This window comes from Protopterus annectens, chromosome 4.part0 (genome assembly GCF_019279795.1).
Source record: "Protopterus annectens isolate FY-2018-M chromosome 4.part0, PAN1.0, whole genome shotgun sequence".
NCBI classification, from domain to species: Eukaryota; Metazoa; Chordata; order Ceratodontiformes; family Protopteridae; genus Protopterus; species Protopterus annectens.
In genome coordinates, this window is record NC_056733.1 from 628,460,908 (window position 1) to 628,485,506 (window position 24,599).

At 40.9% G+C, this 24,599-nt stretch overlaps 1 protein-coding gene across 2 annotated transcripts in view; it reads left to right on the forward strand.

Annotated features, from left to right (window-relative positions):
- BICDL1 (BICD family like cargo adaptor 1) overlaps positions 1-24,303 on the forward strand; it is a 1,161,255-nt gene extending 1,136,952 nt beyond the window's left edge. For both annotated transcript variants that reach the window (XM_044068582.1, XM_044068583.1), the window contains one exon: positions 19,841-24,303. In XM_044068582.1, the coding sequence (XP_043924517.1) occupies positions 19,841-20,035 (195 nt within the window). In that variant the 3' untranslated portion in view covers positions 20,036-24,303. The remainder of the gene's footprint in view (positions 1-19,840) is intronic.
- The last annotated feature ends 296 nt before the right edge of the window (positions 24,304-24,599 follow it).

Here is a 24,599-nt window from a genome sequence, read left to right on the forward strand (position 1 = left end):
TACTGTCATAAAAGGTCTGATGGAGATTGTGGGACTGATATTCATGGAACCCTAGGTCACCTGAATCTGAGAGGCATGTTTACAGTTCAGGGAGACAGATCTGACTACTGAAGAGAAGAGAAGGGGAGGGGAGAAGAGAGGAGAGGAGAGTCATATCTCATGTAGTCACGTCATGGATGAGTGGCCTATCATTAAGTATGGCTTGGCTTTGCAGCCCCTTTTAGTGATGGAAGAACATTAATTAAAAAAAATGCTGGGTGTCTTATAATCAGTTCAACATTAAGTGATCTCATGAAATAAATTGCAATTTCTAACAGTGTTATCCACAATAACATGCATATTGCATAACAAAAGCTACAGGTTTGACATTCTTTTGTGCTTCCAAAATTCAGATTTTCTTAGGTGTCTAAACCTAAGTACTAAATACAATATTAACACAGAAACAGTATAAAAAGAAAAGAAAAAATAAAAGTCAAACAAATTAAAACACAACTTTGCTGTGCTAAAAGGCCATTAGTTATAGCTGAAGTACATGATTAAATAGACAGTTTTTAGAAACTGCTCATAAATGGTGAATTCAAGATATCAGTTTAGCATAATTCCATTTAAATTGTGTTTACATGTACTATCTTAGAAAGGGCTACCATGTAAAGGATACCACCCTACACTGCACTCCTGTATACTAATCTGAAATAGTTATTTTACTTGGCAGAGTTTTCCACATTTTCCACATTAGTATCAGCAAAACTCATTTCACTAAGTCTATCCAGCACTACTCTTTTTCAAGATACCTGAGATGACTATGTCAGACAATGCATAGAACCCTTACATACCCATAAAATCCAATACATATGTGTCATGTGATGCACAGAATTATTTTGGCTCCATGAAATCTGCTACCATTTTTTTCAGCTGTTATATATAGTCATTTTGATCTTGTGAAACGTACTGCCCTTCTGTATTATGATGCTGTAAGCCTTTTTGTCCCATGAAATCCACTGTCTACGTATAATGTGATGCACAGATTCCTGATGATCCTGTGAGGCATGCTGCCACTATATCATGTGATGCACAGATCTGTTATTTTCCTATGAGGTATGTTGATATTATGTGATACAATTACTCCTTATGGTCCCACTATATCTGTCCCACTAAACCTGCTACCCATGTGTCATGTAATGCACAGAATCCTAAAGTCCCATGAAATCTGCTACACATTTATCATGCTATGCACAGAACCCTTTTGGTTCCTTAAAATAAGCTACTCATTTATCATATGTTATCATGCGATGCATAAAACCCTTATGATCAATGTATACCATATGAGACATGTTGCCCATGCATCATGTGATACATAGAACCCTTATGGTCCCTTGACATCTGCTATACACATATCATGTGATGCATAGAACCTTATGATCCTGTGAGGCTGCTTTGGGTATGTCATATGATGTGCAAAGCTAGTATAACCCCATGAGAACAACTATCCAGTTATGTGATACAGCAAACCATTATGATACTATAAGACAAGCTACACATGTTATGTGATACACAGAATGCTTATCCTATGAGATAAGCTACAAATGTATCACCTGACACGCACAATCCTTGTTGTTCTGTTGAGGTATAATGCATGCATGTGTGCATGTGATATGATACTTAATACCATTATGCTTTTCTAAAGTCTGCTCCTAGCTGTCTGTCATGGGATATTCAGAACTTTACCGATCCTGTGAGATGTGATGTTCAGAATCCTTGAGGTCCTGTGAAATCCACCTTTATTTATATGGCTCTTGGACACCCTCAGATCCATTAAGATCCCTTATGTGATGCTTGTGATGCTTCAAATTCTTGTGATTCTGTGAGATGTCATTCACTCATGTGATGTCTGAATCTTTTCTAAGAATAAGCACTGTAATAAAAAACATAACATTAATTTATTCTGCTTTATGAAATTATTCTGTGCCATAAAATTGCAAAAACAGTGTCTTCTTTCCTCCTGTGTGTAAAGCAATGAGACTTTATACCAGAGTGCAGTAATACTGGTATTCACATGAAGTTCATTCATATTCTCTAATGTTCTTCTCCATATTTGAGAATTAAATATGTCATGCTTTCATTAACTATTTTCCTTTAATTCATTACATGGATTGTCTTTACTTACAAATGTTTCACTGCTATAGCACAGCTAAGGCAGGGCAAGAGGTGTAACTGCCAAAGGTGCAACGTGTTGGGGAGTGGGATGCGATCAGCCAGTCACAATCTCTGTTTAATGTAGTACCAGCCTTTAAAAGCTGCTATTGCATTTGCAGTCAGACTTGAGCATTGTAATGCACTGTGGGTGGTCTAAACTTTAGCAGCTGCTTTCTACGGTTTAAAAGTAATTTATTTTTAATGAAATACTGAACACTGTAGCACTCCTTGCAGGTAGGGTATAAACTGCAGCAGCTGTTTGATACATTTGTAAAAAAAGACTTTCTTTAATAGAATACAGGTGCCTATATCACTGCTGAACAAGGTGTAGAAATCAATTATCTCTGAAATCCTTCAGAAATTCTGGAGCCTAAGGTGCAGGATCCTGACGAAAGAATTTCACACCTGAGTTGGAGGCTTCATTAAAGGAAGAGCTTGAAATATTACAGCCATCAGGGCCTACCCATTCCATTCTCAGCTAGTCTCCTGTCCTACTGATGCAGATGATAGAAAACTGGCTAAAAGATATCACTGCTGCTTAGCATTTAAGATTCTAGTACTTATTATGGTCTTGCTGGGAGGGGAAGTTGATATAAGAACGAAGGATAGAGGTTAATTACTTTGAGTCAGTGCAAGAACAAGTCCAAGAGTTAAGTAGACAGTCTTTTAGTGTTTGAAGCAGTTTGTGTTAGAAATTAATGTTATATGTTGGGGCACTTTATTCCAGGCATTTGCGACAGAGTGGCTGTATAGAAGTTTGTAAATCTGAAGGAGATGTTGGTCTAAGCTGCAGAGTGTGCAGTTTGGAATATAGGGAGTAAAAAGGCTAGAGAGAGCAGGACAGGAGTGGGTGAGTTGAAGTTGAGGCAGAAGGAGTTGATAGTGAAATTCAAGCCATTGAATGTTTATTAGAGAAAGGCAGTGGTGTGAGCGATATGGTAGATTGGCAGCAAATCTAGCAATTTTATTATATGCAAGTTCAAGCGTAGTCAAGATATTTGTTTGAAGGTTAGTGAGGATTGAGGCAGCATATAGGAGGGAAAGGTAGAAGGTAGGCTTGAGCCAGAGAGAGTTTGGATTCATTTGTCAGGAATTTTTTATTTCTATATAGTCGGCTAAGTTTTTGGAGTGTCTTTTTAATGCAGTTTTGGATATGTAGATCAAATTGTTGATATACATTAACCCTTCAACAATGTTTGCTTATTTTGCAGGTAATGTTGAATACCAGTTGAAACCCTGGCTTATGACAATTGTCTGCAGTCCAAAAGGTGTGGCTGAAATTCAACATGCCACCACACATAGTGAGAAATGGAATGTGAAAGAATATATATACACACATATATATATATATATATATATATATATATATATATATATATATATATATATATATATATATATATATATATATATATATATATATATATATATATATAAGGCTTACTGAAGGTATGCTTCCAAGGCCTGAACACATCTGGTGGGGTACTGCAATATTCCTCCAGTACAGCTTGTGAGATGGTCATAGCCTGTGCTGTGCTACAGAAAATGATATAACAGAAATAAGTGTTGCAACATTTGAGAAGACAGTGAATAAGAACATGATGGTGCTCTTCAACAATAACTCTTCCTTGTCTGTGACAGGCACAGGCACAATACAAAATGGCACTGGCAAACTAGTGACATTTAGAATAAAACTATAGGTCATGACAAGCACACCGTGACAGAACATTGTTGCATAGAACAAACATGATGGATGCACTGGTGATGACAGGTTCTGCTATGCAGTTCATGGTCAGGTGCTTCAGACATCACCACATTTACTACACAGCGTGACGGGAGTAGTGGGTCAAAGTCATCATCATTATGTGCACAGGTATGGCTGTCATCAGAAACTGAATGGGCAATCATGTCACAGATGACTTGGATGGGGGTGGATTTTGAGGTGTGAAAATATACTCTGTGTCAGGGATCACATCCTGTGACAGGAATGGCATGACATTGCATGACCTTGACCTGACATCACTGTATTGGTATCCTGTGACAGGGCTCATGGTCTCTCTAAACAGTGATAAGGTGCAGCTGTTGGACTGGAACCTGAGTGGAATTTGTTGTAATAAAGTTTTACTAACAGAGGTAGGTTGTTATCGTCACCATCCACAACAGGAGATGGTAGAGCATCTTACACCTTCTGACACTGCAGCTGAGTGTGAAGCCTCAAAGGCCTTTGTGCACTGCCACCCTAGGTATTACCCCACTCAGGCCTTGGAAAAGTCCAACAATTTGGGCAGTGATGATGGCACTTGTAATGCAGTACATGGAGGTGCTCACTGAAGCAGTATGTGCCATTTTAGCACAGCGGACAATACAAGGATGTTGTGCTAAGGTATTATGTGTCCACTGATATAACCATAACATGGGATACATATGGCCATGTGGTTTTAAGTCTCTAATGTTCTGCTACAGATACTTCTTCATATAAGCTATCTTTGTAAGCACAACAGTGCACTGTTACACAATACTGACAAATTTAACACACCCAAGTACTTGTGTATCAGACCCCTGCTGTATGAGTACATCTTAAATATATTTGGAAATGTATATCTTGTCAGACAAATCCAGATAAATAAATTTCATGGACAACTCTCACAAGTACCATGGTACATGTGATTTACTGTGCTAGATTGTGGACAAAATGATGCCGTGTTTTATAATTGTACAGTTGTACAGCCAGATGCATGTTACACAAACAAATGAGGCCTTATACACAAATTTCTCAGAATCAGCCAGTTATGCTTTTTACAATGCCAAAGTCTGCAGACTGTGCGTAAAGCTTATTTATTTGCTTTTATTTGTTAACTAAGTGTGAAGTCTGACCCAAGGACCCATTTCAGCAATGACCTGGGATAAATAGCATGGCAGTATATACACAAACAATGAACAAAAACGTATTTATAATGTATGCACAACCACATTATAAAGACGTAAGAATGCAATATTTGCAAGTTTTCATTCTGACAATATACTCAAACAATGAACAAAATTGTATTTACAATGTATATACAAGCACATAAGAAAGCAATAACTGCAGGTTGTCAGTTCTCACAAAACCTTTCACAGATCTGTGGAATAAGGTATAAGGACAGAAGAAACATTTGCAGTTGCATGAAAATAGCTATGTCAGGGTTAATTTGTCTAAAGAGATGTGAGTGTTGCTTTAACAGTGCACTGAGGCTTTTAACCTACGTTATACTTACATTTGCATATCCTGTCCTCAAAAAGATGCATTTGAAGATGACTTTTGAAGCTAGCCTGATGTTGCGTGGTATTGAGTTTCAGCAGCAAATTTTGAAGAAAGCACTCTGTGAGCTCATGCATGTAATGTGTGTATGATCATATGTCACACAACTATTCAGTGAAGGGCTGCACTACTCACAGTCAGAAAAGGATTGTGTGTGTGCTTCAATGTCTCCTGTTTTATACCTCATGAACTTAGTGTCATTTTACAGGGATAGTCACATGACCATGGCTGCTTCTGCTAGTGGACAGCATCTGACTGTTGCATGAAGGAGATAAAAATAATGTTACGCTTCCTTCACAAACAGATCAGGGAGCAGCTTCCTGAGCCTTGTGATGGGCCTTTTAAGAAAACTGATTCCTCCTGTATCTTGACTGAGGCTTTCATCAACTCTACAGCAGTATATCCAGGTCTGATGAACAGTGCAGGCAATGATGTTCCTGGTGTTTCACTGTTGCAGTTATCACATTTGGGTTATCTGCTTGCAGTAGCCCTCAGTCGGCCTGATTATCAAAGTCTTGAGTCCTGCATCGGTTGCTGTCTCATCTTCCATGACATCAGGTAGTCTAGGGTATAAAGCATGCAGCTGATGCCATTACATCAGTTGTTCTTGCCGTGCGGTGCACAAAGCAGAAGCAGTTTGCAAGTGCCGGTTGTCCGACTCCTGAAATTTTCATTTTCGAGGTTCAGAACCGAAGTCTTCAACTAAAGCCAAGTACCCCGTTGGGTAAACATTTTCTTGCTCTAAACCAATGTCAGTAAAAGTCAATAATTGTATTTCTTGTGGAAAGCAAGTACTTCACAAAGATTTTCATTTGTACTGTATTCCTTGCTTAGGCCCTGACCACAATGTACCTCACTGTCGGTTTTGTGCCTTATTTAAGCAACAAATTATCCGTCATCAGAATATTTACGCTTCTAAACATTTTGGTACTCAGTTCAATTATCCAGATATGTCTTTGGTAAGCCATCCGACTACTGACATTCCGAAAAAACGCAAAGATAAAGACAGAGACAGGCCTCCTAGGTCCAAAGCTGCCGATGACGCTTCTTCTAAGCCAGTTGGCAGTTCGCTGGTACTCAGTGAGGCGCTTTCGCAACTCCTGATACCCGCTACTTCAGATTCACAGGCCTCTACTGAGACCCATTCCGAGTCTGGTATGCTGTGAGATGCTTCAACTATGGAACCTGCGGATGTCTCTACCTTGGATGGGTCCGGAGCCGCTGTGCAGGCACTGGCTTCTGAGAGTGCATTCAGGCCTACTGACTTGCATATTAAACCGATGCCATCTTCTTCTTCAAGGCCTAAAACTCGAACTATGCCTAGAAAACCGACACCCAGACTGCATGGTCAGGCCTCTATGCCTAAAAAACAGATGATAAAAATGGCTGAAGACCTTATTACTTTAATCAGGGAAGCCAACCTTCCCCCTCTAAGAGACCTAGGACTGAATTTGCTTATGATACTTCTGACCAGGATTCAGAAATTCCTGTTTCCTCTGATGACCAGGATTTACCCTTATCTACCTAGGAGGATTTTGATGCAGAGGACTCTATTCCCTCTGCCCACCCCCCCCCCCCCCCAGAGGATTTCTCTTTTGGTGAAACCCTGCATACTCTTAGGAAGCACTTTCGCTGGGAAAGCCAGGATTACTCTGGTTCTAAAAAGAGGCTTAGGGATTTCTTACTCTTGCCCCAGCACAGGCCTTTAGCTATCCCTCCTGTACTAGACATTGTTGATAATGCCTTTTCTGAATCTAGCTTGGCCCCTGACTCTTTACCTCCTGCTTCCAGAAAACCTGATAGATATTACAGGGTTCTTGACTCCCACAAGTTCCTTTTTAAAAATTCAAGGGCATCAAGCTACTACTGCCAAAAATCCTACCCCCTCTGATAGAGACTCCAGGGCACTGGATAGATGGGGTAAGAAAGTATACACTTCTGCAACTTTGGCCATTAGGGCCTTAAACTGCCAGTTTCATATGTTAAAGTATCAGCAGCATATCATTGGATTGCTTAAACATAAAATTATGTTGATTCCTGATTGTGCTGAAAATAAGGATTTACAGGTTTTAATGCATTCTGCTGAACAGGTTGGAAAGCATACGTTGCAATGTGGTTTTGATTCACTGGAGGCATCTTGCAGGGCTGCTGTCACTGGGTCTCTACTTAGAAGGCATGCTTGGCTTAAGGAGCAATCTTTGCCAGATCATGTTAAAGCTAAATTGCTGGATGCTCCCTTAAATCAGGACCACCTGTTTGGCAACAAAGCAGAAAAAGTTCTTAAAAAGATGGAGGAAAAAGCTAAATCTATGCAAACTGTTAAATATTTCCTACAAGTGCAACCTCCAAGATTTAGCAGGCATTGGCCCTTTCCTGCCTCTTCCAGGCCTTCTCAGTCCAAACCTAGAACCAGCAGAACACCCAGGCTTCAGTCCCAGGGTATGCACAGGACTAAACAGTGGGGGGGCTCCCACTTCCAAATCAGGGAGTAGTAAGACTCCCCCCTATGGTAAACTGCCTCAATGACTTAACTTTAAAACTTCCAAGCACTTCTCAACTGACTGCTCCTTTAGGGGGAAAGATTGCGCTGCAGGTAAAAAATGGGGACTCATAACCCAGGACAAATGGGTGTTAAATATAGTTTCCCAAGGATACAGATTTCACTTCCACATGTTACCAGCCCCAAACGGTTGGCCAGATCTACCCCCAAATCAGTGGGCACAGGCTCAAAAGCAAGTACTCTCTGTCTTAAGCATAAAGGCTATTCAAATTGTACCAGAAGAGGAAAAGGGACAAGGTTTCTATTCAAGACTTTTCCTGGTACCCAGAAAAGACAACTCTTGGCGTCCTATCCTGGACCTTTCCATATTAAACACCTTTTTGGTGATTCCAAAATTCAAGATGCTAACTCTTCACCAGTTACTTCCTATGCTAGGCAAAGATGCCTGGTTGGCAACATTGGATTTAAAAGAAGCCTACCTGCACATCCCAATCAGGGAATCTTGCAGAAGATGCCTATGCTTCAAAGCAGGCTACATGCACTATCAGTTCACTGCACTGCCCTTTGGCTTATCTACTGCGCCCAGGTATTCACAAAGTGCCTAGCTCCAGGCCTTGCATTTTGCAGGCAAAGAAATATTAAAATATACCCATACCTGGACGATTGTCTAATTCAGGCAGAAAGCCAGGACATACTTTTGAATCATCTGGCATTTGTACAAAAGGTGCTAACTTTTCTGAGGTACACCATAAACGAAAATAAATCACATCTGGTACCCTGTCAACAAATTATATTTCTGGGAGCAAGCTTGAACACAATTTCCCAGATGGCTTTCCTCATGCCAGAGAAACAAATTCATTTGACGACTTACTTCAAACTAATGGCCACAAAAACCCTGCTATCTGCAAGGCAAATACTGCAAGCCTTGGGGTTCATGGCCTCCTGCATTCTACTAATTCCATATGCAAGACTGCATATAAGGAAACTACAATGGTATCTAAACAGCCTATGGTGTCAACATTCTCATGATCTAGCAGTAATGATCCCTATCATACCTTGCCTACAGTTAGAGTTCTTTTGGTGGGCAGAGGCCTGCCACCTAAACAAGGGACTACCATTCACTCTACCCCCTGCCACCCAAACCATAACAACAGATGCATCAGACTATGCATGGGGGGCTCACCTGGCAGGGAAGTGCATTCAGGGCAAATGGAACCCAAGTCAAATGCACCTGCATATCAATCAAAAAGAAATGTTAGCTGTACAGAATGCTCTGACAGCCTTCAAGGATCACATTCTTCCAGGACAACTAATGGTAAGGACGGACAACACCACTGTTATGTGGTACATAAACAAGCAGGGGGGTACCCATTCTTACCCCCTCTGCAGACTAGCCATGGCTCTGTGGAACACAGCCTTGAGCTACCAAGTGCATCTACAGGCTCAGTTCCTGCCAGGAAATCTAAATACACTGGCAGACGAACTAAGCAGAAATCTCATGGACACACACGAGTGGAAACTGGAACCAAAGATTTTCAACATGTTGGTAAACAAATGGCGGAGCCCAGATATAGACCTGTTTGCCTCCCCCCACAACTACCAATTGGACAAATTCTGCACAAGGACTCCCCACAAACAAGCTTGGAAAGTGGATGCTGTGTCCTTCAGCTGGAAAAATCTATCAGTTTATGCCTTTCCTCCTCTGCCTCTCCTCTCCAAAGTACTAGTAAAGATCAAACAGGACAAACCAAGGATGATACTGATTTCACCAGACTGGCCATGCCAACACTGGGTACCCCCTCTTGCACAGTTTGTCACTGCTGGCTCCATGGCACTTGCTTCAGACCCCTACCCTGCTGTCTCAGCAGGAGAGCCAGATTCTGCACCCTCAGCTTCAAACCCTGACCCTGGCAGCCTGGCTAATTTCCTAATCTCTCCATTACCATCCCTCAACAAACAAGTGTTGGATGTCATTTTGGAGGCAAGGAGGCCTAGTACTAGAAAATCTTATGCTAAAAAATGGAAAAGATTCTGTTCCTGGAACCAAACTCAAGAGATGGGCACAGCAGCACCCAATTTACCTCGGATTCTTCAATACTTAACTGAGATGCTTCACAAGGGCCTTTCTTTTTCCTCCATCAAAATTCATGCCTCAGCCATTTCAGCTCATTACAACACAGAACCACCCCTCTTCTCTCATCCACTGCTCAAGCAGTTCCTCAGAGGGGCCAAAAACTTAAGACCACCAAGGAGAGCCCCAACTTCAGCCTGGGACCTTAACTTTGTATTGGAAAAACTCACTCTTCCTCCTTTTAAGCCAGCTGCAAGTGCAGAGTTAAAATTCCTTTCATGGAAAACAGCCTTCCTTTTAGCAATTACTTCAGCAAGAAGGGTGTCTGAATTACAGGCCCTCATTGCAGTGGAGCCTTTCATCATCTTTCATGCGGACAGGGTGTCCCTCAGGACCAATCCCTCCTTCATGCTCAAGGTGGTATCCAGTGTGGCCCTTAATCAGTCCATTCATTTGCCAACCTTCTTTCCTAATCTACAGAACAAAGGGGAAAGGATCCTGCGCACCTTAGATGTGCACAGACAACTTAGATTTTACTTGGACAGGACTAAACCTCAAAGGAAATCAACAACTGTTGATGGCATTTGCTGCAGGGGCAGAGGGGAGGGCTATTTCAAAGCAAACCATTTCTAAATGGATAGGCCATTGCATTCATTTCTGCTATAAGCACCATGGAAAAATCTATCCCACAGGGGATTAGACCCCATTCAACCAGGGCTGTATCTACCTCTACAGCCTTTCTCAGAGGTGTACCTACCAGGGACATCCTAGAAGCTGCTATCTGGAGTTCTGTATATACTTTCACCAAGCATTACCATTTACCAATTTTCTCTAAATCCAGATCTGGCTTTGCCACTGCAGTCTAGCAGGGCCTTATAGCTGGTCCTATTGCTATCTAAATGCCTCCTCCCATCCTTAGCTTTGGGAATCTACCCAAATGTGATGACTGCAACAGTGAAACATGATGAACATAGTACAGTTGTGTACACTTACCATAAATGTAGATGTTCGAGTATATTCACTGTTGCAGTCCTGGTTACCCTCTCTCCAGCCCCCTGACTTCTTTTGGCTATACCTTTATGCTCCTTTACTATGCTTAAAAGCTTTTTGGTGTATTTGCTTTTTTGTTGGAGGTGTAGCCTTGTATATATGTTTTTTAATTGCTTCCCATTAGGGGGGCACCAGGCATCTGGGGCAAGAAAAACTGATGTAATGGCGTCGACTGCATGTTTTATACCCCTGACGCCCTGACGTCAGTCCTGGAGTGACAGCAACTGATGCAGAAATACTAAGTCTCTGGTATTCATGCCAACTGAGGGCTACCTGCAGGCAGATAACTCAAGTGTGATGGCTGCAACAGTGAATACACTTGAACATCTACATTTATGGTAAGTGTACACAACTGTACTTTTCTATGACCTGCAGTGCCACCACCCAGATGACCTCCGGCAGTGGGAAACAGAGGTTAGGCAAGAATGCTTTGACTGCGACTGTCTTTCCTTTTAAACTGCTTTTGCTCATTTGTTTGCTTTGGCAGGCACTGAATCTGTCATCCAGAGATGTATTCCTGCTGACTGTACAACAGTCCGTATGTCAGGGTGCCATTCTATTTACATGTCTGTCACCATATATTAAGATACATTTGCACTGTGGAGGTCTGTATAGCAATGTACAAGGACAGCACACTCTTGGCTGTTTACTGAGAAATGAATTAATGGACAGAGGTATAGGTCATTAGGTTGTATATGCTGTGATGATCAATTTGACATCCACCTGTCACACTAATGTTCACCTTTCTCTTACAGCACATGAAAAACCTGGACTGAACTTGCACACTTCCACAGGAGGCAACAGTGGCTGCTAGCAAGGCTGGATTAGCATGACTATCATATTCTGTACAGTAATATAGTACAGTTACATATTTTACAATAATATAACTTTGTCATCCTGCCATTGTGTCTCCACTCTGCAGATGTAGAGGAAGAAGAAGGCATGAGCCATGCATCTCCACCACAGCTGTTACTACCAAAGTTGTAGCTGGGGATGGTAATGGAGATAGAAGTGCATCCCAAAAAGAGGGTGACAGGCACACTCAGTGCATAGCCCAGCCATGTTACTTGTGGTGGCCCAGTCGCACCTACAGTAGATGGTGGAAGCTGTAGTGAGGGGGGATCATTGATCTTAGCTGAATAAAATCATTCTTGAAGCAGGTAGCAGATTCATTTACCCAACAGACCTTGATATTCAGGCCACTGACGGATTAATGTGCCCATGCTAATGGCCACAAGGATCCATTAGCTTGACATTGGTTTCAGTGTAGTTTACCTTCTAGACCAGATCTAAGCCAACATGCTACCATCACCCCACCCTATCCTCAACCTGACGTGATCCGTACCTACTATCTGCTAACCCATCCTTTGTGCTAATCCATACCTTGTGCATTGTCTGACTCTTGCCATCATTTGTCCATCATCTGTATGCCTTTATCCATATTTTCTTGTCTCCCCATCTTGTGTGTGGGTGTGGGTGTACAAACACATCTGTATGTCTCTGCTGTTTTTTGTATGTCTGCTTGCCTCTTCTCCTTGCTGTTACATGAGCTGCCCTACACATTACTACCTGTCATCCCCTTTTTCTACCATCATGTCCAAGTGTTTTCCACCTCATGTTTTGACTAATACATCTAGCTACATATATGGTCCTACTTAACTTTATATTACGTAGTAATAATACTCATTCGTTAACAAGGTAGACCCACTGGACATACAGTTCCTTTAAAGGGGTAACCCCGGAACAATCTCTGGTTAAGTGACTTGCTCAAAGACACACATTAGATAAGTAAGAGCTGAGGGAATCTACAGCTCATAGATATAACCCTCAGTGACAACTGTCACATAGAGCTGTATGCACAGCACCACTGTAAGCTATTTTTCTGTGTGTTGTGCATCCTGACATGGCATCATTCTTATTTATACTGGTGCATGCTCCAAAGATGTATCATTCCTCAAGAGATCTACACTAGCAGTCCTAATTACATACAGTTTTTCATCCCTGTATATCCACATTGGGATTCACACCAGGTACTATGGTAGCCTCACTTATGGAGCATATATCCATACATTTCAGGTATACAACTTATCCATATTACTGAGCTCTACAAAGCAGCATCAACACTGTGTGCCTATGTAAAATTGCTTGATTGCTGTGCTGCTTAGATGACTGCATTTGAACTCAGAAGTGTGCTTAGCAGTACTGTTTATCATCATTTGTATTTAGAATTGCTATATATCCATGCAAGCCTTGGACATTTGCGCAGCATTTCACTATGAATCCTAGAGTTTGACTGAATGGCCAGCCTGGGCATAAACTGCTGGCAGGCACGCATACTTCATTTATGAACCGGTCTTTCCATGCTAACACCATTTAAACATGCATGAGTATCAGGATGCCTGGTCAGTCATTTCTAATAACTAAACTTTAAGTTGTATTTACTTCTAGAAGCTATTTAACTACTTACTTGAGCAAACCTACTGATTCATGCATTATGATTAATTATGACTTTCCATTCAAAAATGTTTGGTAACTGTAGTATCAGTTTTCTTCCTTTCTTTACATGCAGTGGTTTATGCTGATGTGTATTACACTTTAGCACATATATAGAAGTATAAACATGTGTATGTGGAGCTTACATTATTATACATTGATAGCTGTCAGTCAAACAGTTAGTGAGATCATGATGTAGATGGTTTCTCCTTATGGTCTTTAAATTAGCATTTTAGAGTTACAGGGAGTATGAGGACTGCAGATTTGTTCCCCCCAACAGAAACCCTGTTTCACATGTTGCTGTTAATAATTTTTGTTCCATTTCTGGAGTTGAGCTGTGGGTTCCTATCGTGAAATTGAACGTTAAGAACGCCGAATACTGGAAGGCTGAACTTGGTAGTTCGAAAGTTGAGAATGTCAAAGCAGCAGAAACCCAAATTCTTTCCCAGGGAAAGAATTTGGTTGGCCGTTTCTGCGGCTTTAGCATTTTCAGACCAGGTCAAGGTAAGTGTATGAATGGGTAGTGACAGACTTTAGGGTTAGGGTGCAGGTCAGGTAAGTGTGCGATAGTAACGGACTTTAGGGCGCAGGTCCGGTAAGTGTGCGGTAGTGACGGACTTTAGGGTTAGGTCTGGGTTAAGGATAGTGCATAGATAGTGGTGTATGTTAGGTTTAGTGTAGGTTTTGAAGGTGGTTGGTGTGATTGTGTTATTTGTGTGTTTTTCGGAACAGCAAATTTTTTCCCTGGGAAAAAAATCGCTATTTTGAAGTTTCGATGTTATCCGAATTCGATCATCCAAGTTTGAACTTATGGTGTTTGACATTTTGGAAGTTCGATTTTGTGATATAGACCCTGAGCTGTTAGGAGAGGTTCATTAGTTGTAAAGTTTATGCAATCCTTGAGTTAATATATTTAGAGAGGCAGGAGTCTAAGGTGTGCAAAGGGCTTTCCTGTATAATAATGTGGCTTATTATTTTATGTTCATTTAGCTGTGTGTCGACTGATTAGATTAAACTGTGAGGCAGTCAGGTAGTCAGTTTTGTTTATGATGAATTCTCATGCTCTCATTTGTGTGTGTGCGTGTGTGTGTGTGTGTGTGTGTGTGTGTGTGTGTGTGTGTGTGTGTGTGTGTGTGTGTGTGTGTGTGTGTATAGATAGATAAATAATATATATAGATATACAGATATATAGATAAATGGTATATATATATATATATATATATATATATATATATATATATATATATATATATATAGGAGCAGGGCCGCAGTGGTTAGCATTGTCGCCTCACAACAAGAGGTTCTCCCGTTCGATTCTCAGCTGGAGAGGCTTCTCTGCGGAGTCTGCATGTCCTCCACACAGTCATATGACATTTAAAGACATGCAGGTAGGTGCATGCGTGAATGGGTGTGCCTTCTTTGAAGGTTGGGGATCGGGCTGGCAACTTGGCACTGTAAAATCCACTGCCAATCATTAGCGGACCGGAGTTCTGCTGTGGCAACCCCTAACCGGGAAAAGCCGAATGACTATATATATATATATATATATATATATATATATATATATATATATATATATATATATATATATATATATATATATATATATATATATATATATATATATATATATATATATATAAGCACTAGAGAATCCTGAAAGCCCAAAATCCTGAAGACCAAAATCTCGAAAGTTCAAAATACTGAAAACACACAGGATACTAACACTTACTATATTCCAGCACAAATACATACAGAAACAAATAAAATACAAAGCATATTACTCTTCTCCAAGTATATGCAGGGGGGCAGGCCCCCTGCACCCCCCACACCCCCTGCTACTTAAATATATCAACGCTGAGATTGCACTTAGTGTTGATATATTTAAGTAGCAGGGGGTGTGGAGGGTGCAGCCCCCCACATGGGGGGGTGCAGGGGGGCTTGCCCCCTATGTATAGTTGAGAAGGGTAATATATTTCTGTATGTACTTGTGCTAGAATATAGTAAGTGTTGGTATCCTGTGTGTTTTCAGTATTTTGAAATTTCAGCATTTTAAGTTTTCAGTATTTTGAACTTTCGAGATTTTGGTCTCAGGATTTTGGGCTTTCAGGGTTCTGTAGTGCTCGTATATATATATATATATATATATATATATATATATATATATATATATGTGTGTGTGTGTGTGTGTGTGTATACACACACAAAGACATGTTTTACATACATATATGATTCATTTCTATAAGTCAAGTGACAAACCATGAAATCTTGACACAACAAAAAAAAAAGTAACAGAGTACAGTATTCAGTGGAAAATGCAGTTTGACAAACATGATCAGCTGTACTAAAAGTGTTTTGAGTCAGTAACCCTGCAACCGTTACACCCAGCTTATTTAAATATGGTACCGCATGTTCACACAACAGCAAAGAAGGCAGAAACCACTATTGATTAATGCCCATTCACATAGGATCATACTATCATAGGAAGTTACTAGGCTATTGGCCATGAGGCCTTTATAAGCCTATCCAAGAGTTTAGCCCATGTTTACACAAGTTAGCACCCAAAGCCCCTGTCCAGCAAGGACACAGGTGGAATCCCAGGGTGTATTTTATGTTTCCCATCCAGTTATCCAGGTTGCGCTTAAAAAGGGATAATAAGGTACTCTGCTTGATGTGGAGAGGTAGTCTATGCCAGATATGGGGAAGTCTCAGTGACACAAATCTGTCCTGCCAACAAGGTCTGTTGATGTCACAGACCAGGTTAGGTCACGTATGCAGGTTACTTGAGTGGAGCTTGACTTGCGGATATGTAGCAGTCCCATCAAGCCAGGGTCTGAGATTGCTTTGTATGCCAGACAAAGGTCACCTCTCAGGAGTCTTTATGAAACGGAGTAGAGTGACAGGACATTTAGCCTATCTGTGTAGGGTAGATGTCTGAGACCCTGGATTCTCCTGGTGAGGAACTTCTGTGGTCTCTCCAGCTGCTGCATGTGCCTTGTGAGGTACATGCCGAAGGGGGCATTGTAGTCAGCAATTGGCCTTATAATGGAAGAATACAGAGATGTCATGACCTCCTTGTCCCTGGATGAGATACACTTACTTATGAGTTGGGCCATGTAGAAAGCTTTCTGTACAATGGAATCAACATGGTGGTCAAAAGTCAGGTTGCTATCAACCTGGGTGCCCAAATCCCTCACGACTGATTGTGTGCTTAGGACATTGTTATTAATGTGATAATATGTGGGGATGTCACTCTCCCCAAAGGGGATGATGATGCATTTTTTGGCGTTCAGCTTGAGGTCATGTTTCTGGTTCCAATCATTTGTTTGTATAAGACCCTCTTGGAGGACATCCACATCACTTGGGGAATTGATGACCATGCCCAGCTTGCAGTCATCTGCAGACTTGGTCAGCCATAGCTAAATGGTTTGGGTCTGCACCTCAGAGAAGTATATCCCAAATAACAGATGCCCCAAGACCAATCCCTAGGGTACACTGCTCGTTACTGGTCTACAGTTTGAGGTGGCTTCCCCTATTTTGATTAGGTGGGCCCTATCAGTGAACCAGTTTGCTACCCATGTGGTAACATATGGATTGATACCTAATTGAGAGAGCTCTCATCTATTATATCCGAGTGGGGAATACTGTCAAAGACTTTGGCTAGGTCAAGGTAGGTGGTGTGCATCATCTTCCCTTCATCCATGGCTTTGGTGACTGTCTCAAAGAAGTCAAACAGATTTAACAGGCATGACTTCCCCTTGACAAAGCCAAAATGTGTGGGGTTGAGTGTTTGGAGGTTGCCAATGTCCTTGTTAATGAGGTCCATGATAATCCGGTCCATGGCCTTGCAAATCAGGCTAGTTAGGCTGATGGGTCTATAATTTCCTGGATCAGTGGAAGCTCCACCTTTGTGTAAGGGGATGACAGTGGCTGTCCTCCACTCGGCTGGGAAAAAGCTGGTACTCAGTCTTTGGTTGAATAGGGTGCCTAATGGTGCTGCAAGTTCATGCCTGAGTTCATAAAGGATGCAGCCTGTGATGTTATCAGGTCCCATGGAGGCTGTATTTTTTTGCCTTTGAGAAGTAGTGATGACCTGTTCCCTAGAGATAAGGGGATGTCCTGATTTACTAATGGGGAGGACAGAGGAGTGGAGTTTTCACTGAATATGTCAGTCAATAGGTTGGCTATAACTAAAGCATTTGTGTATGTGGTGTCCTTGACCACCAGTTCAGAACAGATCTGGGTGCTTCCTTTGAGATTGCGGACATGTGTGAAGAAGGCCTTATGGTTGTCTCTAATAGATGTGGCCAATTTGGACTCAAAATTGGCTTTAGAGGATTTCACTAATGCTCTTATTTGTTTGTTCAGGCTAAGGAGAGATTGCTTCCAGTTGGGCAGCTGCTCCTTCTTGGCCCTGAACAGCAATTTTTTTCCTTTTGTTATATAGTTTATTTATTGCAAATGTCCACCAGACAGGTTTACTCTTTCTTGTGGAGGAAGATTTTTGTCCTATCTGGTATTCCTGATTCCATGCATCTATATAAATGCTTGTACATTACTTTGGTGTGGATTTGGACAATGGTGCCAGTTCCTACAGAGGGGGAGTGGGCTGTAAAGCTGTTTATACCATCCCTCAGTTGGTTGTAATCAGCTTTGGAGAAGTTTTTTTGTTTGACCCTAGCCAGAGGGGGGTCAGGGAGATGATGACTTCAAAAGTGAATGCTTTATGTTCGGATCTTCCCAGGGAGAATGATACTGGAGGGGTGCTGCAGTGGTTACTCATGTTGGTTAATACCAAATCCAAGATATTATCACCTCTTGTTGGGGTAATGACTAAATGTTCTAAGGCATTTGCATTGATAAAATTGTGGAATCTCTGGGCATTTGTATTCTGGCATTAGTAGTTTTTCCAGTCTATGATTGGGTAGTTAAAACTGACCAGGAGGTCCAGATAGATGGAGTTCACTCCATTGCCTCCACAGTTTGCATATTATGGACATACTATATCACTGTACGGATACTTTAGCAAAGTAAAATGGATTAAAAACAGAACAAAAAGCACTACCATACTGCTGTATAATCAGATTACATTTTATTTTACTAGAGAAAGTATTCCCTAAAACTTTCATTTACTGTAAATAATAGCAGAAAAACCTATAGGAGATATCCACTGAGTTATGGACATTCCGTGTGTGTGTGTGTGTGTGTGTGTGTGTGTGTGTGTGTGTGTGTGTGTGTGTGTGTGTGTGTGTAACTATAAATCACAATCACTCTCATCATGACATTATGTAAAGTACATATAATCTCTGTGTCATTGGTCCTAACTGCAATCCAGTAAATATTGCATTTTATGTATTCCTTGGCTTCATATATTTGAACAAGACTAAGTTAGTTATATTTCCTTCAGGATTCTGTTATTCCTGTTTTCCTTCAGTAAAGTATTTTCTGCCTATTCCATCCTTAATCATGGACCATGTGTAGTTATGGTTACAAGTACCACTGTCATCTAGTTTTATCAAGTCATATCCTATGTCTGATTGTACAAAGTAAGGGATGTTTATCAACGACACCCATCCTTTCTGTCAGGGAAGTATTGCTTGAGGAATCGAAGACAATATGCACTAGTTCAGCAAATAAAATTTAGACACATTTAGGTCTATGTCTGTGCATGGCAGCACAGGACACCCTACCCTATTCTAATTGGAGAATGAACCAAGCCACTGATTTTGCAATTTCAGGCCACAAGACCCAAGGCAAGGTGATATTATGGACTGTATCTCAAAGATCTACTTTTATAGTAAGTACAATTACCCACAGTTGTACTGTCTTTTTTTACAATATATCTACAGTACAAATGCATGTAATGCTTTGAACCCTTTTGGACCTGTAAGAAATGTTACATGTACCATTTCTATGTTGTCTTTACTTGTATGATTGCATTTTGATTTCTATTTGTACTTTCATCCATGACCAATAAGTTCATCTGTATTTGTTCCATTACTGAGTGAAACAGACATTTACTCTATTTTCATACACTGCAGCATTTAGAAAAATAAAAAGCATTTATTCCATCAAGGAATTTAAGTTAGCTGTTGATGTGTCCTCTGTGTACAACTTGACTTGAACATATGGCCCAGGAGCCAAGGTTGCAGAAAAACTCCCTTTTGATAAACTGTAGTTTCCCCTGTAGTGAAGATGGTACTGTAATGTCTGTCTGTCTGTTCTGTCTTTGCAGGATGACATGCACAGAGTCATTGACCAGCAACTGATGGACAAACACCACAAGGAGTGGCACCAAGTAGCTTATTCCTCCTCCAGGGATTACAGTGCAAAGCACAGTGCTCGGAATGTGCCGTCACTATCAGCAGATCAGAATGGAGACAGTGGACCAGAGGGGAAAAGTCTCTTTTCATTTTTTAAAAAAAATTGAAACAATATTCATTTACTCAAGGCTGAATTGCAGGGAGATGGGCCAAAGAAAAGTTCTGATATATGTATTTTTGATAACTTTAAAAAAGATATATAATGGTCGTATGCAATGAGAAAGGGGCATTGTTAAAAAGTGCAGCTGGAATGGACACTGAAGGATTTAATGTACCTCGAGCATCTGGTGTTTGTAACTCAGTGGTTTGATGATTGCTGTCTTCAACCAGTATTCTAACAGTTCAATTCTCTTCATGTGGAATGGTGTCAAAGGATTGCTTTGCCTGCAGGAGAAAGTAATAGTTATCTTCACTGTAGGGAAGCTGGAATAGTGCTGCTTTAAGTATACATGCCCACATGGCTAACAGTAGTACTGCTGTGGAATGTTGAACCTGAACGTCTGTAAGAAAAAATGTACCTTCATGACAATTCATGAAGAAGAGACCTGGTAGACTGCAACATTCCTGGTCTTCCTAGCTGTGTAGTAGCCCTTAGGTGGAACTTTTTTTTTTGCAAAGGGTGTGAGAAGATGATATTCTCTTAGATTTGGTTAAGAGCAGTATATATCACCATTACTTGGTGGCAGGTGAGTAGAGACCTATAAAATGCAGCTTAGGAGAAGATACCTTGTTGATGGTATGAGGGAGTGGGCATCCTCCATAGGTGAAGTTGGGGCAGCAGGTAGCTCCTGCAGATGGTATCAGGAACAGTAAGCAATTCGTGTAGATGGTCTTAGGGAAACAGGTGCCTTCTTTATGTGGAGTCAGGGAACAGGTGCTTCCTGTAGGTGGTGTTATGGGAACAGGTGCCTCCAGTAGATGGTATCAGGCACAGTAATCACTTCCTGTAGATGGTATTAGGGGAATATGTGTCTCTTGTTGTAGTCAGGGAAATGGGTGCCTTCTGTAGGTGGTATTAGGGGAACAGGTGCCAACTGTAGGTAACAACAAGTGACTCCTCTAGGCGCGTCAGGGGAGCAGGTGCCTCCTATAGGTGGCTTCAGTTACAGTACGTACTTCCTCTGTATGGTATCAGGGGAACAGTTGTTTCCTTTAAGTAGTATTAGGGAACAGGTTCTTTATGCAGTTGATAAAAGGGGAATATGTGCATCCTGTAGATGATATTATTGAAACATGTGCCTCCTGCAGATGGTATCAGGGACAGTAAGCACTTCATGTAGATCATATTAGAAGAATAGCTACCTTCTGTAGGTGGCAGCAGAGAAACAGGTAACTCCTGTAGGTGGTATTAGGGGAACATGTGCCTCCCATAGATGATATCATGGGCTAAAGGCACTTTGGTATATGGTATCAGGTAACAGGTACCTCCTGTATGTGGTATTAGGGGAACAGGTTCATCCTGTAGTTGATATAGGGAACAGTTCCTCCTGTAGTTGATATATCATTTTAGGGGAGCAGGTTCCTCTTGTAATTAGTTTTAGGGAACATGTGCTTCCTCTAGGTGTTATTAGGGGATCAGGTGCCTCTTATAGTTGTTATTAGGAGAACTGATGCTTCTTGTAGTTGATATTAGGTGGAACAGATGCCTGCTGCAGGTAATATTATACAAACAGGTGCCTTCTATGGGTGGTAGCAGGGTAAAAAGTGCCTTCTGTAGATATTATGGAAATGGGTACCTCTTATAGATGGTACTAAGGGACTAGGTGCCTCCTGTAGGTAGCATCAAGGAACAGGTGCCTACTATAGGTAACATCCACACAATATGCACCTCCTGTTACTGATAGTAGGACAGGAGGTAGCCCCTGTAGATGGTATAGGTGCACTATATAGGTTGTATCAGAGAATTAATGTTGTCAGGAGAGAGAAAAGCATCCCTGTAGATGTTGTTGGAGGATCAGGCATGTATTTAGGTATAAAAGGGAAGTAGGCAGCCTTATAGGTGGCACAGATAGAGTAAGAATCTTTCTGAAACTGTTTAGAAGACGTCCCTGTAAATGATATTGAGAGACGTAAGTACCTGTAAAAAATAGTATTGAGAGGTTTCTATAGCTACAGACACCTCTGTAGATGCTATTGAGAGACTTAGGCAGGTATTGAGAGGCACAGACACCACTAAGAGAGTAGGCACATAGCTACAGATGGTAATGAGGGGGTAATGGTGTCATGGTAGATGGAAGTATGAGAGCAGACACCACTGTAGATAGACTTGAGAGGCACAGATACCCCCTGTACGTGATAATGAGAGACAGAGGCACCCTGTAGATGGTATTGAAGATGACATTAAGATGTGTTGCACCCTTACAGACTGTGTTGGGAAGTAGGCACCCCTGTAGGTTGTATTCAGAGAAAAAGCACCCCTCTTACAGATGGCACTGACAGGTATTTGCACCCCGTAGATGTCATTAAAATGTCAAGGCACATGTGTATGTAGTGTTGTTCGAGTAGACAGAAATATCATTAAGAGGGCATCAAAGAGGCTCATTGCTATTCCTGTACAAAGATAGAACAAATCAGCTGTTCTTCTATAGTGGGTGGCACCATGTTATATTATGTACATTCACACTAGGGTCAACTGAGTGGGCAATGTTCCTTTGAAAGGTACTTGAAGAGTGGGCCACAGTACCTGAGTCTGGGTGAGTTACGGGTGCTGAGAGATTTCTCTTAGATGAGTAGCAGTCATACTGAGTTACAGATATAGTTGTGGGTGACAGAGTTCTATTAAGGGCTCAGGAGTCATGGTGAGTTACATTATGTAACAGTTGATGGATAAGAGAGTTGTCTTGTGGCAACAGGAATCATAATGAGCTGGAGATTAAGTCATGGCTGGGAGAGTCCTGTAATGGGACCACAAGTAACAGAAAACTAAAGCTGTAGCAGTGGGTCTAGTTCACTTGCACAAGGAAGTCAAATGTCTCTTTTGGATGGAAAAGTATCAATGGAAATTGGAATTCTTTTTCCAAAAAACATTTTTTGCAGAACTGTTTTCTAATGGTGGGGATAACATACCATTTTGAAGGCTATTTTGTCACAGATCATTACAAAATCAGTACTACCTCATGAAATATGCTGCTTTTTCATAACTCAAAGCCATAACAAAACATGGGTATCACCTTCATCACAGTTTATGCATTTCTTTGTCACCCTGTTGACAGTGGGCTTAACAAATATGACGGTTATTGGAACTTTGTAGTTTGAAGCCTACCCTTTAGAACCTTTAGAAAAAGCATATTAAAAAGTAGGTCTTCGTGTTACCTGCTCATTTGCATATTATCCACTTAGATATGTCATGAACCATTTGGCTCATTGCATTACTGTAGTCCCCCTGTTATTCCAGGTCACTGTATAGCTTTTTTATTTTTATGTGTAGAGCTTTATTCTTCTAGTAGGCTGAGAGTTAAAGAGCCTGCCTACTGCAGTAGTCGGCAAAAGTCACCCAAAATGCACTGCACTGCACTAGGAACACCTGATACCATCTTCTCTTGAAGTTGTAGTTTACCTGGTAGCACTGCCAGAACATTTGCACTAAACCTTCCTCCCAGCAACGTGATTGGTATGCATATTGTGTTATAATCATGTTGTTGCACTTTTACCTACCTACCCTAAAAAAAAATGATGGTGGGGGAACTCCATGAGAATGCTGAGGTCACATTAGCACTGCATTTGATGTGTACATTACAGACTTTCAGGTCCTGCACAGTTACCTCTCTCCCCTAACAAACTATGGTGGGAAACCCCATGAGAATAGCTGGATCATGTTAGCATTGCATTTGATTTATAAGGAGAGACTTTCAGATTCTGCAGAATGTACTACTTCATGTTTTTTCTGAGTATTGAGTTTATTTCTTAAGTCATTTTGCCCCAGGAATGCAAGATGTTTGAACATGGAACTGATGCCACTTTTTATTAATGTGCGAGGAAATGCACGCACAACCTTTGTGACATCATACTACTATGAGGAGGTTTACAGGCTCTTAGGAGAGAATGAGATGACCGAGCATCTACATGTTTGAAACTTAATATTCCTTTTTATGAAAAAAATGGCATTGGTGATATACCATCTCTCATTCTCTCTTTTATATCCTGGACATTTTTAGGTTCCATTTGAAAGTTCATTTATCCTGGCAAAGGCTAACTTATTAGTGGATCAAGTAGTAAGTGTCTTCCAGCTTTCTTACCAGGTATTACACAGAAACTAATGTCCAAGGATTCTGCAGCAGTTTGCAAGCTTATACTCTGCGTGCTCAGACAGCCTCCTATGGACTTTATTTGGTGCATTATTTACTCTTATGTACCAAAGGCCTATGAAGTAAGTAAAGGTGAGAAAGTGTGTGGTTCTTTTGATTTAAATGGTAACACTAAAGTTATACAACAAATTCTGTAATCTGAATGTTTCACTATCATTTAGATCATTTAGATGTTTTGACAAAATTCAAAAGAACACAGGTATTTTATATATATATATATATATATATATATATATATATATATATTTTTTTTTTTTTTTTTTTTTTAATGATTTTAATGATGGCACAGGTGACAAGGAGACTTTTGAAGGGGCATGGCATACACAGTATTCTTCTCATACCTAAACGTGGGAAGCATTGTGATTCG